At 38.6% G+C, this 17,596-nt stretch overlaps 1 protein-coding gene across 1 annotated transcript in view; it reads right to left on the reverse strand.

The window, feature by feature from the left end:
- The window catches only part of csmd3b (CUB and Sushi multiple domains 3b), a 386,683-nt gene that overhangs the window by 162,460 nt on the left and 206,627 nt on the right, over window positions 1-17,596 (reverse strand). The window contains exon 7 of the mRNA XM_042434723.1: window positions 5,249-5,361. Within this exon, the coding sequence (XP_042290657.1) occupies window positions 5,249-5,361 (113 nt within the window). The remainder of the gene's footprint in view (window positions 1-5,248; window positions 5,362-17,596) is intronic.

Genomic DNA, 17,596 nt, shown 5'->3' on the forward strand with positions numbered 1-17,596 from the left:
CACACACACACACACACACTCTCCCTCTCTCTCTGTCTTCATCCTGGGGAGAACATGATCTGATGAACTGATCTGTGCAGCTCTTTGGTAATTTACCGCTGGCTCTACTGTCTCTGCAGCATTTTGATATATGATATAATTCCTTTTGGAAGATAAATGTTGGTCTCACAGATGAAATCTGACAATTGTAGCTGTCACATTAGTTTGTCTGAATGTAAAGTGAAGCTTCATGTTTTTAATGGACAGAAAAACGGCGCTGCTTCTGGGGGTCTATACGTACAGATATCACCCCAGTTCAATAAATATAAATGTATTAAAATGAACTTATCAGTCTATATTGCATTTCGTTTTATTTTATTAAGCCACATAACAGTTAAGATTTTTATAATAGCTACATTCTAGACTGAATAGCATAATTCACTGCATCTCTCTGTCAATGAGGTAATTTTTTTTGTGAGAAAAAAAGTGTTAGTGGAGCTTTGAGTTGAAATAATTTTGTCACAGTACAGTCGGGTAGTTGTGTTGAAGCTGAGCTGCTGCTGTCAGCAGACAGAATGATCGTACTGTATCCTCCAATCCTCACAAGTTTGTACTCACGAATCGAACTTGGCAAGTCCGAACTAGCAAGTACACAAGTCTGAACTTGGCATATTTGGTATTGAGAAAGGCCTTGTGTCAAATTGGCTTCAGTCACAGCCTGGCACCCTTCCTGGGGGCTTGGTTGCCATGTGTCACCTGTTTCTTTGTTGGTGTCTGTCTCTTTTTTTTCTTTTTTAAATGTCTTCTCTGAATCTCCTCACTGTTTTACCTCCTTTCCTCTCTGTTTCTCTGCTGTTGTTCCTTTGTAATATTCTTTGTTTTTTACAGCCTCTCTCATCTCCCCAAGTTTGTGCAAACTTGGCTATTAATCAATGGGAGATTACTATTAATTCAGAGCTCCATAATTTGGACAGCAGTAGAAGGAGGAGGTTTTATGAACTGAGTGGGGATGACCTAATGTATAACACACACACACACACACACACACACACACACACACACAAAGCCAGTCTGTCCAGCTAGCTGGCAGCACCTAGAGCCAAACGTCTCCCTCTGAGGTCTCATAGCAGTGTCTTATAAACTAAACTAACCCTGCCAATGCAGATTTGTTCATTTAGTCTCTCAGAGACATATTTGGAATTGTTTTCATACAGTTTTTGCGACTAAACTAACCCTGCCTGAAGGCTTTGCCATTATAATTTATTCTGCTGGAGACAAGTAGAATTTAGCAGACCAGAACAACATATGGTTTGCAGGGTGGAATAGACAAAGTAAAAAAAGGGGGGGAATATCACCATGTGGAACTGTTTATAATAAAGTGGAGTTGATGAAGAATGGTAATTAAATAGTAAATTTGAAGAGGGTAGAACATAATAAATGCAGCAGAAAGGAAAACAACAAAAGTATAGTGGAAACAAGAAGAATAAAGTACAACCTAATATATTCTTCTCAGGTGAAAAAACATTTAATGAACACTTAAATGTAATTCATTTGTAAGTTTCCTTTCCTTCCCAGTGGTTTGCAGGTGGTTCCACTGGGGATGAAATCAATAGGAGATCCATCAATCATCTTGCATTGTCAGTAGTGACATTGGCAACGGTGCAGTCAGAATATTGATCTATCCTCAGTTCATACTGACACTGTTGCCAGGTTTTTTCCATCTTATAGTGCAATAATATTAAACATATAGATCAAAAATAAATTCAGATTATTTATTGCAATCCATATTGCATATTCATGTAGCGTGAGATGTACTATGACATGATACATTTTAATGAAGCGTGAGGATTTTGAATCAACAATCACTTAGCAGTTATTTTTTTCAGCCACCCAGCTCGTCTTTCTGCTAATGTTTAAGAACCAGCGAGGTAATGGAAATGACTGACAGCTGACAGTAGACAGTAGCCAATCAATCACAAGCTTGTTATAAGAACTCCACTAATTAATCAGCTAACCTATCAAACTGACACCCTTCATTAACATGTTGATTAACCTTTTAAACTAATTAAGATCAATTAAGATCAATTAAACCAATTAAAGGCAAATCTCAAGGGGAGGGGTCAGGTTGTCAGTCAGTCATGAAGAAGAATGTCTGAAAGAAGGAGAGATGGGGAGAGACGGTGGATAAGGACAAGAGGAGAGGATCGGAGGAGAGGAGGGGAGAGGGAGAAAGAAAGATGAGGAGAGAGAGAGGAAGAAAAAATAAAAAGGCAGTCAAAGAGCAGGATGAGAGGGAAGAAAGAGATGTATTGGAGAAAGAGGAAATGTGAAAAGAGGGATGAGGTTTAATAATGACTTGAACTTTAAATTTTAAAAGCTCCTTTCACACATTGTCTTTGATACTCTCTGTCTTGTACGAGTGGGAATCTTTGGAAACCTCATGATTCTATTAAATTCTGATTGTTGGCATCACAGTTCAATTCAGAATCGATTCTCGATTCATAAAGGGGGACTAGTTTCAGTCTCTTACTCAAGTGCACTCTGTGCCAAACTGTTCACTTGTGTTTTTTGCTCACTAAATTGCAATATGAAAACATAATGGCAGTTACGCACACTGGTCTCGATGACGGTCACTGTCTGATGGACAGAGAGTACAGCTTTCTTATTTAAAAAGTTTGATGCAATCATTTGGGAGCATCCTACAGTCTGCTGCCTGTATGAGAATAATGAAATGAAAGTGTAATTTACTAACCAAAATCACCGCCTGAATGTCTTTTGTTAGATAGAGGTTGGTGTGTGTGTAAGGGAAGTTGTTACTAACTCTATCTCTCCAGCAGTAGATTGTACAGTTGCAGGTCATTTGAAATGTATGACTATGGACCGAACAGTTCCTTTGCCCAACCAGAGGTTTTGTAAAGAGGTCCAGTGTGTGTTGGTTGACTGATTTTTTTGTTGCTGCTGGAGTTTGGTTGCCCACTTTTGGTAACATCATAAATTACTTCTTGCAAAGCTAATTATTAAGTTACATTAAATTACATCCAAAATCCTTTTTTGTTCCTTCAACACAACGTCATTATTGATGCACAAAAATCGATATTTGGATTATTAGAACTGTTGAAGATTGTATCCAGATTCTTATGTGAATCAATGCTTTCCTCACCCCTAATGCATTGGCTAAAATCACATTTTTAATTTTTTTTTTTTTTTTTTTGGCACTTTGCCTTTACTAGATAGTTCAGGGTGGAGACATAAAGGACATTCTGCAAAAGTCCTATCCAGGGTCATATCCAGCCTACTAATATGATCATATCCACAGATTAGAAAATTATTCAGAGTCAATATGAAGCAATTAATGAATTAGTTGCAGTTTTGATTTACCTCTTTTAAAGTGGCCTAATTGACCTCAGTCCTTCAAGTATCACAAGAGATCATATGGTACAAAATTTCAACAGTCATAAAGGAACCTTTATCAAACCTCTTTTTTTAGGTGGGGACAGGAGGTCTTTTAAACAGGAAAACAGCTGGAATCAATTAAAAAACTACTAAGCAAGTAAAAAACTAATTGCATTCATTCTTCTGTAAAATACTTCAAGTGGCCACATACATGTAAGGGTTGAAAAGCCCGAACAGAAAAAAAATGTGTACAGTTTAATTCCAGCAATAGGACAACATTCCTACAGTGACTTATCAATCTCCAGAGATGTCTGAGGCAATGATCCACATTTCTACTTCAATTGGCAGTGTCTTAACTGCTTAATTCTTATGCAGGGAAACCATGGCCTGTCTGTCAATTCAAAGATGTTCAGAGAGGTTTCACAGTAATGACAATGACAGCTGGCAATAGCCCAGTGAAACTGGGCAAATGACCATATTCACCGTCGAAAGCAACCATAGTGGGGTGGGGTGTGAACGGAAGGGAAGGGAAGGGAAGGGAAGGGAGGAACAAAGAAAACTTTTTATTGAAGCACACTCACATTGTGTCACATCGTCCTTCAGTATGGTGCACTTTTTGTGTCTCCTTTACACATGACATATAGAGAGTAATATATGTATGTATTATGTGTGATTTTCTTTGACAAACATTCCAGACACTGAAGCAGGGCACAGTTGTTGGGACAGACCACGGCACAGGCTCTGCACCTGAGCGGTGGCATTTTGGATGGGTGCACATTGTATTTTTCTCGCCTGAGTCTGCTTGGTCTTTTGGTGACTTGCTGTGAACTTGGATGTACTGAAGTGAGAGGCGAGGCGCAGTAGGGAGTGTGTCAGTAATAATCAAGTGGCACAGTGCAATTTCGGTGTCAAGCATGACCATGATTTACGCTTCTGCTGCCCGCCTACTCAGACCAGGTCAAGGACGCCTAGAGGAAGGCACGCTGTACTGCTTCTATAACTTTAGTTTACTTAACTTTATAACAATGAAAGCAAACTCAATATTTAGCTTGGAGGTTTTTCTATTGAAGTGATTAAAGTGGAATAGATAGTGTATTTCAATCACATCCTGTTTCCAACTGAGCCACAGGTATCCCACATGCCTCTGGCCATGAAAATACCAAACATATCCCTCGTACCCTGTGTATTTTGTGAAGTTGAATGGACTTTATGCACCATGCACTAATGATTCACAAAAAAGGGCCAATAGTGAGTGTTGTGAAGTATACAGCCATTTTGTGAAAGAACAAGAGGCAATCTGAGACTAAAACAAAACACAGGAGAGTATGAAAAACAAGGAAAGTGTACAATATAAAACCCTATCTGTTCCAGCCTGTGCAGTTGTTTCACACATTCAGCTCTCATTATTGCTGTTGGGAGACATGGAAGTTGCCAAATGAATTTCCAAATGTTTTCCACTAGCTAGGGTCTGTGTCAAAGAAATCTAACTGTACGTGTATGAGCAGTTACCCGAGAAAAAATAAAGAGAGAACTAGATGAGAGGGGGGGGGGGGTCTGTAGTAGAGAACAGACAAGAAGATTGGAGTCAACAGGCGTAATTAAAGGGAATTAGAGGCAAGATGATAGAGAAAAACTGTCAGTTGAAAAGGGAAAAAAAGGCAGCAGAGAGAAACACAAAACAAAAAGAAAAGAAAAAAGCAAAGAAGCAAAAGCTGAACCTTGAAAGAACTATCATTAACAAACACAGAGATCTGTAGATAATGTATGTATAGGGCCCAACAAAATCATAAATGAACGCTCTTTATGTATATGTGTGTTACATGTGCATATTAAGATGCCCATCTCTGTAGATGTAATTACATCTTACCAGTCTTACCTTGATAATGGGCGCTGAAACCACGGTAACGGTGGTTGCTATCAGTCACGAAATGCAGTCGGAGCCAGTTCTTGTTGCTAACGATGGGAGAGGGGACATTACTGCCTGACAACCTGAGAGAAAGATAGAGAGTGGAAAGAACATTTGTAAGAAATGGGACAAACACACACAAACATGCTAACAAAACCCTTCAACCTTACCAGTTTTTCACCTAATCCAATGACAGACCCTTGGGATGAGCAGAATGACCAAATGTTGCAAAAATGTCCCCTCTCTGAAGGTCCTAAACTGACTGACTAAAGACAGGCGTATATACCATACACACACACATACATGTTCAGTATGTGCACAATAAAATACTTGTCATTAAGAGGAAATATCATAAAAGGTATAGCCGTACTGTGAAAGTGTGAACAAAGCTGAAGTCTGTAAAACAAGTTTGAGAGGCTGTAAAAGTGTCATTGCAATAACAGATACTAAATATCAACCTAAGGTTCAGTTTACTTTAGTTTTCTTTTACGTTCCCCATCTCACCTGTGTGTGTGTGTGTGTGTGTGTGTGTGTGTGTGTGTGTTTGTGTGCGTGTGTGCAAGAGAGCAAGAGAGTGCTCAGAAAACACCTTAGTGTGTCTTTGTGGGTGTAGCTGCTGTCTAAAATGAAGTGAGGACAAAGTCTATTGAGTCTGTAGTGGCACAGACTGAATTACAGAAGTGGGACCAAGAGTGCTCAAATCCAGGCAAATCTTTCCAAACGAAACATTGCCTTGAAAAGAGAAAAAGAGAATTCAACTATTTATTTGGAGCCCAACAGTGTGCAGACCTTTCTCCTTTGTGCCCTGCAGACTGAATTACATACAGCGTAAGGGCCAATACAACCAGTCTGTTTCTGTTATGTTCTCTCCTACTGGTGTAACTGGGGATTATGCTGCACGCTAAGGGGTCCCTCAACATCTCATAATAAAGTAAGAAATGTATTTCTTATTCATGGTTCTTGCCATGATTTCCCCAGCTGGTTAGGGGATGCGACCCTGCAACTCTGATCACAAACTCAATTCTCGTGGTAGTTTCTAAAGCTGATGTTAGTAGCTGGTGTTGTACTGGACATATTATTGTGATTATTACTACTTCTAATATTTTGTCCACTACTATTTATCTATGCCATACTTCACAAACTGCATATACAATGAGGTTTCAAACAACTATGGGGCTGTCAGACTGCAACATATCACTTTTAACAATATTAGCTTCTTTCCACTGAAACAAGCTAATGTACTGAGGCTTTGATGACACACAGAGCTAGTAGATAGGACACAATTTGCTTTCATCAAGTTGTTAGTATAAGATCCCCTAATAAGCTGAGGAGATGAGCAAGCCTCTTGTGGTTGTCAAAGTGAAGCGGGCAGGGCTGCGTCGCATTCCGGCTGCAACGCGGTATTGTTCAGTGCTCGGTGGAATCAAGGTGTTAGAGGAGGCGACTGCCTTACAGCTGACACTTAAGAGAATAAAACACCCTTGTTCCTGTATGACTTCAAATGTATGCAGCTCAAATACAATCTCAGCTGGCAATAATCCCTGTCTATACATCAGTCTTTTGATGCATGGTGCTTTCATCTTGTAGTATGAATCAGCAGGTGCTGTTTCTCTCTTATTATATTTTCATAGTGTTCTTTTTTAGTAAGCTTGACTGTTACATTTGAGACATAGGTAGGCACACACATAAATACTGTAAAATATGAAGTGATTACATTCTCATGTTCACCTGTCTCCTTCCTCAAACCCATACTGTTAACCTTCACAGCCCATTAATATCGACATACATACACAGACACTGTCTGCGCACACATACATGTATAGTGGCATTACTGTGTAGTGGACATACACTACTATCCAACACTCATACCAACTAAAAACAGCAGTATAAAGTGGAGCACAAGAATGCTGAGCGGGTGTTTTAGAAGATGTGTGTGTGTATGTGTGTGAGAGAGAGAGAGTGAGAGAGAGAGACAGTGAGAGGGTCACCTTGTGCCCTAGATCAGTAGGATTCTCTGATGTCTGCTATTAGTCACACACACACACACACACACACACACACACACACATACACACACACACACACACACACACACACACACACACGCACACGCATACACACTGGCACAGATACACAAAAGCCACCTGATTTACAAACAGTGCCCACACAATAATACCATAAGACAAATATGAATGTCGGTGAGCAACATAAATTAAAAAAAAAATGTCCTTAGTATGCACCTATCACAAGAAAGTGGTTTTTATCACATGCTCTGGGGAAAAGGAACACTGTAATAGCATCATGTATGCTTCATTTGTTGGGAGTGGATTATTGAAGTCATTCTGTGAACCCATTTTGTTAGCTACACTGGAAAGAAAGGATATACTGTACATATAGTAGATATGATATATAGATGTATAGATAGTAGCGATTTCCCATATCGCTGTATATTGCTTCATTCTATTTGTCTTATTCTATCAATAAACAGATACGTATATTCTCAGTGAGTGTCAGTCTTGTAGATGAAATTCAGAATCACTATTGAAATTGTATTTAAATCGAATGCACTATGGCAAATCAATGCTGAATTAGTCTATTAGCTGGGAGGGAAACCAGACAGTAAATGAGATGCACAGGGTTCAGATATTGTAACTGCTAGGCTGCCAAACAATAATCACTGACATTGGAGTCCCTAGATTACTCACAAGACATTTGAAATTGAAAATGTCAAATGGGAATCTGTTTATCCGACAGATCTGGATGAAAAAAAATGATTTGAAAGGTTTTGTGATTTAATACATGAAAAATAGAACAGAACCCAAAAAACAAATGACAAACATGAATGAATCCATTATTATGTGACATTAATATTCATAAACTAGTAGGCAGTTTATGAAATAAGAGATGAAATAACAGAATATATATTTCTTCTAAATTGTTGTTATCGATGTCTTGTTACAGTGCTTTAGTGCAGTATATTTTCTATGCACCAGCTGTAAAGGATTATGATGCATATTTTATAATCACAAAATACAGCACTTCCTCAAAATCAATACACTTACACCTTTTGGACATTTTAGAAACTTGCTCTTTAACCTCCAAGCCTCTACATGCAATTGTTTTACATAACTGTATTTTATTTTACATTTTAATTATTTTAATTTATTTATCAAATTATCTACCCTGATTGGGAAGTCTTAGGGCTTTTTTTTAGCTAACTGTGGTATTGCCTTTTCTCTGTTAGTATATCTCTTTGTTGATTGACTTGAATGAATGGATGAATGAATGAATGAATGAATAATAACACCGACAGGCACAGAAACAAGATGAGTAGCAACTCTCAAGAGACTCAAAATAGATTAACCTTTTCCTAAGCGGGAATTCTGAGTGCTAGCCTCAGTTTAGACCAAAGCAACAGAGACAGGTAATGTCAGACACACAATTTGATACAGGCTAAGAAGAAAAGAAACACAGCTTGAGGATTTAATTTCTTGATACTATAGTTGGAGCTCTGTTTGTAGGTCAAGCTCTCTATTTCCCTCTCTCATCCTTCCCCTCTTTACTTCCTCTTTTCCTGTCCTCCGCTCTCCTCTCTGTCTCTCTTCATATGTGTGCTATCTCTCATACACATATTATTCATGTTTACAGCTCTTAATTCACTTCCTGCAATGACATCATTACCCAGAGTGCATCATTAAGGGTAGAGAGTGTGCATATTCAATCTGTTCCAATATTAAAACAGGAATTAAATCATAAATCTATACAGAGAGCACGCGCGTGTGTTTGTGTGTGTGTGTGTGTGTGTGTGTGTGTGTGTGTGTGTGTGTGTGTGTGTGTGTGTGTGTGTGTGTGAAGTTAAATATTAAACTGCGTGCTCAGGAAGCACTTAACAACTTCTAGCTGCAGGATGAAGGTATAATTAGAAAATTCTGTCTTGCAGCAGTAGCTGGAAGGTCAGGGAAACAAGCTGGCGACTAAAAAGGTCACCAATCTGGATCCCCATAGGAGCTTGTGTCAACAAGTACTGTTGTGATGCAGCACAGTGAATGGTCTCAGGCATGAATGCACATGAGGTTGAAGGACAATGAAACTGGAAAAAGATAATGCGCGCTTAGCAACTATTTACATGGATAATTAAAGCTTCAAATGAAGCTTCAAGCAGAAAACCTAACACTTCCAAAAAAAGAAAAAGAAAAATCAGCTTCTGAGCTACTGAGAAGTTAGTTGATTTTCCCTGAGTGGACTATTGGTATTGCATTATTAAATCATTAACCTATGCTGATGGCTTACGACTGCGTTAAGTGTTCTCCCAAGATATCTGCTATGAAAGCACTTCAGAGGAGCTCTGAGGTATTATAGATTTTCTTCATAGATCATTTTCAGATGGTCTCCAATGATTTTTTTTAATACCATGGTGTGAGAGGGTGTCCAAACAAAGCTCATGGGACATTGTATCTGCAAGAAATAGCAGACATATTCCTCAAGAAATGTAATTAAATATGAAAAAAAATTAAACAAGGGTTATTATAGGTGTACTAAACTGCTTTGCACTCCATCTTATTGACAGAATGAATGCAACATATTTTAATATTCATCAATAAAATGTGACTTTTCATAAATAAGGAAATCAACCACCAACAATGGCTGTTCCCAGAAATGTGCACAGAGGTGAAATCACAACTTTTGTTCTCTAAAAATCATACTCCCAAAAAACATGTTTATCAGATAAACATACTAAAACTAATGAAAGCTTCCTGTGTTTTATGTTCAACTACAGCAAGGTAAAATGGAAAAAGTAAATACTGAGATGGAGAGTGAGTGTGTGATCATTTATGTGTGTGTATGTGTGTCTGAGAGAGAATATCAAGTAGAGAGTTGCCAGAGGGAGCAAGAGAACATAATTGATTAAATACACTAGACCAAGAGAGCATCTCTCCCTCTCTCCATCTCTCTGTCTACCATCCTCCCATCCATCCTCTCTTCCTCAACGGAAATACAAACCAGCTATTCCACCGACAGTATGGGAATGAGAGAGAGAGAGGGAGAGGAAGGAAATAAAGAAGCATGAGGTAGAAAGAGGGCGGAAGGAGGCAAAGATCGATGGAGGTATGGTGAGACATGGAGAGAGGGAGGGGGGGAGGGAGGAAGACACACAGAGGCTGACAGAGGTACACTGGTTTGTTTCTTAACTTGTTAATTATTAATTCTAAGCATTTAAGCAGAACGTAATCACAAAACACAAAAGCAGTATTATTAGAGAGCAGATTTTAGTGCGGTTAATTTATGAAAAAAACAATGTGAACAAGATTCAAATGAAAAAAGGTAATTTTCTGCTATGTTGAACACATGACAGGAAACATATAATAAAATGAAGACCTTCGTTTTGGGAGTTGTAGCAGTTTACACTGATTATACAAGTTTAGAGAATACAAAAATAATACAAAAATCAGCAGCAAAGTGTTTTTCCAAAATTGACTTCTGTTAAGTTTCAAATATTTCCTCCATTGTTCATTGAATGTTTCAAATACAGTATTATTTGCATTTACAGGGATAGTAATTCAACTTGATTTAGATCAAATTTTGACACTATGCGACTTATTCATGTATCTTAGCTCATTCGCAATGGTTCAGTCAACTTTCCTTACACCCATCTTGTTCTATACTATAATGACAGACAAAGTGCAATCTGCAGATTGTGATAGCACCTCTCACACATTTAATTACTTCAAATTACTTGGCAATCACGGTTTAGTTGAATTACCTGATGTTATAAAAGAAGCTTTATCAACTTTCAGAGCCTTATGCTGTTGCCTTGACCCAGAGCTCCTGATAAACACGTCTTTCAAATGAATAGAACATTCAGTCGTAAGATATATATCAACTACTCTCTGGTGAAAAATGCAATTGTAGTCGTCAAGGTCTAATGTTTATGTGCAGTCCAACACTTATGTGAGCAGTTGCATTGTTCACTATGGATGTTTTGCTGGAAGTGTTTAATCTCATACTGACATCTTTCACAGCATGGGCCGGAGAGATGGATGTGTGACACTGGCAACTTGATATTTTGCTCCTGCGACTGTCCATGTGAAGAGGTTAAGAGTGTCTACCTGCTGTCTATTGAATGGATCTCTACACATACGTAGAAACCTTACATCAGTGATCATGTGGATTAGAGAGCTACTCTACTAACTTGTGCAGATATGTGTGTGTCTGCCTGTGTGTGCATGTGTGTGGCTATTCATTAGACAGTAGGGGAATGCTACTTAATCAGGCAATCTGTCTTAATAGCCTCCTCTAATTAAGACAGGTGGGAACTGCCACACACATACACCCGCAAACACACACACACACACACACACACACAAAAAGAGTGAGAGAAAGAAAGAGAGAGAAGATGCTCATTCACATACTTGTATGAACACCAAGAAATGCACACACACACACACACACTCACACTGCATGAGCGTTGTGCTGAATGTAGTCTTGGTGGAACCATCATCAATCAGTTTATAGAGACAGACAAGTTTTGTGTGTGTGTGTGTGTGTGTGTGTGTGCACGTGAGTGTTTATATGCATTGTGTATAATGTGTTTGTATGTGTTTTTCATGTGTGTGTGTGTGTGTGTGTGTAGGTGTTAGTGTGCTTGTGTGAGTGTGCCTGCTGTGTCACTATCCATCAATCTCAAGTGGGCAGAGAGTAATCAGTGTTCACAACAGGACCCTGCTCTGTCTCTCCCTCCCCTCCCTTTATCTCATCTAAATTTCTCTCCTCCTCCTTGCTCGCCTCTTCATAAAGCAGCAAGGTGTTTTTAAACCAACGTGTTCACACCAACAACTGAGGGCTGAAATAAAACATGAGTGGGTGGGTGTGGATAAAATGGAGAAAAGAACATTCTGACACTGATCATTTAAAATTTATGCATTACCCTTTATCTCAAAATCCTTAATTGCGTATACTTCTGGGGCTGGTTTTCATAGTTTGCTCCGAATAAGAGAATTATTAATGCTACAGCATATAATTATAGACAATAATTTGCTTCCAGTGTTGTGTTAAAGGGGAAGGCCCTTTGGTCTATGCTGGGTTTTTCAAGTTTGGTGGGGAAGAACATGCCTGGCCTGCACAATACTCTAAACTCAACCCCATCCAACATCAATATTGGTCTGACTGCAAGCTACGTCCTATCACCCAACAACAGTGCCTGAGTTCACTGTTGTGCCTGTGGCTAAATGGGAGCCTGCAGCCATACCACAAAATCTTGTGAAAAGCCTTGACAGAAGAGCGGAGACTGTTTTAGCTGTATATTAAAGGAGAGGTTCACAATTTTTCAAGTCTGTCTTAAAACAATTGACAGGTGTCCATATGAACATTGAAACAAGTTTTGCTTGCTGTAATCATTCCTCCTGTTCATATTGATTACATTTTGACGAATAATGCATTTAAAAATTTATCTGTAGCTGTCCGAATTAGTACAATCCAGTAATATCTTCCACAGTTACAGTCTTTTTAGTTAAAAAAAAATCCCTCTTTGTGTCTTGACAATGTTTTTCTTTTCAGCCTTTTAGTAACAAAAAGAGGGAATCTGGCACTAAAAGGACAGTAATTTTGAATTTGACTTGATTTGACTAATTTGGACGACTGAAGCCTCATATTAAGCTTTAAATAAACTTGTAAATACATTTTGGAGGACTGTGGATTTTGTCCCCCATCACTTACAAAGTGCATTATGAAGGGATCTCTGAATGGCCAGTATGGACAAGAGAAATGATAATGGCAAGAAAAATGTGTCAGTGTTTATTTGTTACTATGGTTTTAAGACAGATTTGAAAAAATTGCGAACCTATCCTTCAGTGTCCATGGTTTCAGAATGAGAAATTCAACATTTTGTATAATGATTGCATGTCCGCATACTTAAATGTAATATCTTAGTACTGCTTGAAATCATGTTGAGAGCCCAAAGTGATGGGTTCAATTTTGGGAAACCCTGTTCTTTTAATCATGTACTGTGATTTCCACTACTCGCAGTGCTATTCTGAACAAGCTGACTGAGAAGCCCTATAAAAATCTATAGTGAGCATACAGTGGTGTGTTTATCATGCAAGAGATAATGCTAAATTAAGCTCTGATGGAGCCACTTTAAAGAGTTGACAACAAATTTACTGCTAAATAAATAAAACCTAGACTAAACAATATAGTTTTCCAAGCAGAAACAGCTGAATTTTGTTTATTATCGAGGGAAATGCCCCGTTAAAACATTTTATACCATCTGTTGGGTAATTTATGCATGTGACGGCAGAGCAAGCAGGTTGCAAATCTAGCTAGCTTCTTCTGCTTCTTGATGTGGTGGAAAACACATTGCCAATACATAATGTATTGTAGTACATCTAAGAAATTTACCAGTCTTTGTTTGTTACACAGTAGTGCTACAAACCAGTTTCAAAATGATACTTTGAGTTGTTACCATACTGATGTCTGTCTACTTGTTGATCTGTCTGAGTAGATCCAATGCAAGGCCTTAGCCCAAGATCAATAAAATGTGACGATATGATGTCAGGTGAAATTGAATATGCAGTTTTTTTTTACCACAATTATGTTCCTTTGAATGCAAAGAGGAACTTAATAGAGTTTAAAACTATTACTTTTCTATCTCCCTAACCCTCTCTCTCTTTCTTGTCTCACCACTTTCCCTCCTCGTGTTTTCTGCTCCTCTCTTTCTCCTCATGTCTTCCTCCTCTCTCACATTTCTATTGCTTTCTCTCCAGGGTTTACCCTCTGTCACTCTCTGTGTTCACGCCTTTCTTTTAGCTTTGCCTCCTCCCAGAAGCCATTGCAATTCTGGGAGGCTCCCTGTCTCTTCTGAAACTCTCTTTCCTCTGTGTGTGTATGTGTATGTGTGTGTGTGCGTGTGTGTGTGTGTAGCCTGCGGGACAGCGCAGTAATCAGAGCAGAGACAGAGAATGGGAGAGAAGGGGGATGGAGACAAGAAGAGGGAGCTGATGTTATTATCATTACATTATATTATATTATAATTTTAGCACCCCAGCTGTCACTACCAGTGGCTGACTGTCCAATACAGTTCACTTTCCAAGCACATACACACACAAGGACAAATCCAGTAATACATAAAACCAAACATAGACACACACATACACTCAGACTGGGTTTAGTACAGAGAATGATGATAGATGATAATTAATGGTGGTAGAAATCATTTGTTGTGGCCTGGCCTAACTACATATCGTGCTCCAGTGGTGCTCAACCTCTGGCTTGGTCTCTCGGGTTTGGCTTAGCATCACCTGGAAAGGTTATTTGCTGTGGGAATGGTAAATAACAAATTTTACCTGCAAAACACTGCTCCTGTGGTAATGACATGTATTCACTGTAATTCATATCTGACATTGTGGTCTACATGAAAACAGTATTTCATAGAACAATATTTCACAGCTCTTGGACAAGGCCGACACAGCTATGCTTCCTACTAATGTACTGGAGCAACGGACAAAAGTAAAGCAGACTCTGCAGACTCCATTCAGTGCATATTTTATATTTCAGCCTAAGAAACCTTCAACAAAACATTATAGTAAGGAAGAGAACATTAGTCATATCTCTGACCCTGAGAAATGTGTTTTAGAATCTCTGTTAGCCATGGGCAATAGTTTGGATGACAGTTAAAACAAATACAAAAATGGCAAAGATCAAAAACATGTAAGATAATCAAGATGTATCTCTGTCATGGTGCTCAGTATAATAAGTGCAAAAGTTGCAGATGCCTTACAGCCTTAGAGTGGAAGTGACCTATTTTGGGTTTTTTATCCTGAGTAAATGTGTCTAACGTGACTTTGTTTGCATAAACACTATAATCTAATTATCATACACTAATCTAATTATAAACCTTACTTTGATTCAAAGAGTAATTTGATTAAGCTGTTTACATGCATAGCAGAAAGAAGATTTATCTTAATATATCCATCTTAATGCAATCTTGCATACTGTGTGTTGATTGAATTAATGGTCATGTACCTTTTCCCCTATAGGTAACAAGTAAATTCAAAAACTGCTTATCTCCTTGGCTGCCTTTTTCAGTTGCTCCTATGTAACAATTTGGTAGTTTGTCCAGATTTGAAGTTTTAATGCCAGCAATGAAAAATACAGTAGCTGTAAAAATTAACACTTTTATATACTGGGCAAGCTGCACAGCTTGTGACAACTCAGATGGACAGGCTTAGTCAGCATATGGTGTTTACATTCCCAAACAACTCTCCATAATGTGACTAATTTCACAGTTCTCTACATTTCATGCCTATAGTGAACACTCTCTGGATGACCTGAAAAATATAGGACCTTAAAGAAACGCTGGATTAACGCAAAATTGTTGACATGGCTTTAGTCTAATTGCAGTGTTGTCATGATCACATTTAGATATGTGTACAGGTAGCAACTGTCAGATAAATTTTCTTTGTGCTTGTCTGTCTCAGTCTGTCCTTCTCTGTCTCTTTCGCTCTACAACCTCTTTCTTCCCCCATGAGTCCCCCTGATGGCTTTCTCTTCCTGTGTCTCCCCCTCCATTCCTCTTATTCTTCTTTCCACCTCTCTTCTCCTGTCAACTCTCATCTTCCCCCTCTTGTCCTTAATTCTGCAGCTCTGCATTCGTCTCCTCCTTACCTCACCTTCTTACCTCTCATCTCCACTTCTCTCCTGGCTCCTCTTGTCACCCCAATTGCCCTTTCTGCTCCTCTTTTCAACCCATTCCTCTCTTGTCTCCTGTCTCTCTGCCTCTCTTGTCTTCTTCTGCGTGACCTGACACTCCCTACCTAAAACACCATGACACCTCTCTGGCTGTCCTCACATTTTACTCTCCTCTCCTCTCCTCTCCTCTCCTACAAATAAAAAGGCATGGTCCCAAAAGATTCCAGTAATTTGTTTCAAAGGCTATCAAAGATGTAGGTTAATATTGGGATAGATTTGCTTAGACATGCCCAGACAATAGCCTGGTAGACCTAAATTATGCTTTGGGCTACCAGAAATTGGATTTAGAAAGTGGTGCCCCCAGAGAAAAAAGTGTGAAGGTCACTGGTATAACCCATCCAGAGGAAAATAGTCTGAATCATGAACCTGTTTACAAGCTTTCCATGAGAGTCATTTGGCCTATGAATGTGGCTAGTAATGGATTCTCTGGAGTCCTTCCTGACTCTAAAATGACTGGTTGATGTGATTTGCAGCAGTTTTTGGGAAACAGAAAAAAACAACAACAAAAAAGACTTTTTCAATGTGTTTGAAGTGTCATTATATCGTGATGGTGATAGCCACTAATTCAGATGGAACAATGCTGGCAAGAAATTGAGTGCTGTAGAATTTAAAGCCAAATTTAACAATCTGCTGTTTATCTAATTTAATGTATATAAAAAATGTGAGTCAAGAAACAGCATCAAGCCATTTATACAATTTATTATTGTATGGTACTGCTACCTATTTTATAGCCTACAAAGTACAAGAATGTGGCTCAAATTTTATTAAAGTGCTGCAACATCCCATCCATAGGTGCCATTAAAAACTTATAAATAGCACCAACTGATCAGATACTCATCCTTATAAACAGCTCCCATGTGGGCTGATACCTTTGTGGTATATGTTTGTAGGCTAGCCATACACAGCTATATACTAGTCCTTCACGTCTAAAGTGCCCCAACTGCTTTTTTCTCTATTCTCCACTTTCAATTTGTGTAGTCGAAAAACAGCAGTGCTGCCATGGTGATACTGTCTTAACATTGTATAGCAGTTATATGATTAAACAAAGCTTTAAGTAAAAGACTCTCTGACTCTGTGATCATTATCCCCTCAATCATTTGAGTTCTTTGGTTAAAATAAACTCACCTCTCTCATACAAGAGTAAGATTACATGGTTTTATATATCATGAGCAATGATTTAGAGCAGTAATGAAATTGTTTACCACAGCTTTTTCTGTAAAATGCACTGAGCTGCCTGCTATGCCTCAGCTTGGGAATTTCACCAATTTAAATCCAATTCATAAAGGCTCTGACCTGCAAAGATGTTTCTCCAAACAGGTAACAGTCATTACTGTAATAACAGCAACATAAAACCCTTTTGAACCTCTAGACAAATGGATGCTGATTCAGAGGTCTGGAACCAGGCTAACCTGGCTCTCTGTTTGTGTGTATTCATAAAATTGTGTTTCTCTGTATCTTTAGATACATATTTGAAATAATCTGATATGTGTGTTTGTTGTGTGAGAAGAAGGGAGTGTGTGTTTGTGTTCAAGGTCACCGCTCAATTTCCTATTCGGGATGGTGCTGCTATCCCAG

This window comes from Thunnus maccoyii, chromosome 15 (genome assembly GCF_910596095.1).
Source record: "Thunnus maccoyii chromosome 15, fThuMac1.1, whole genome shotgun sequence".
NCBI classification, from domain to species: Eukaryota; Metazoa; Chordata; class Actinopteri; order Scombriformes; family Scombridae; genus Thunnus; species Thunnus maccoyii.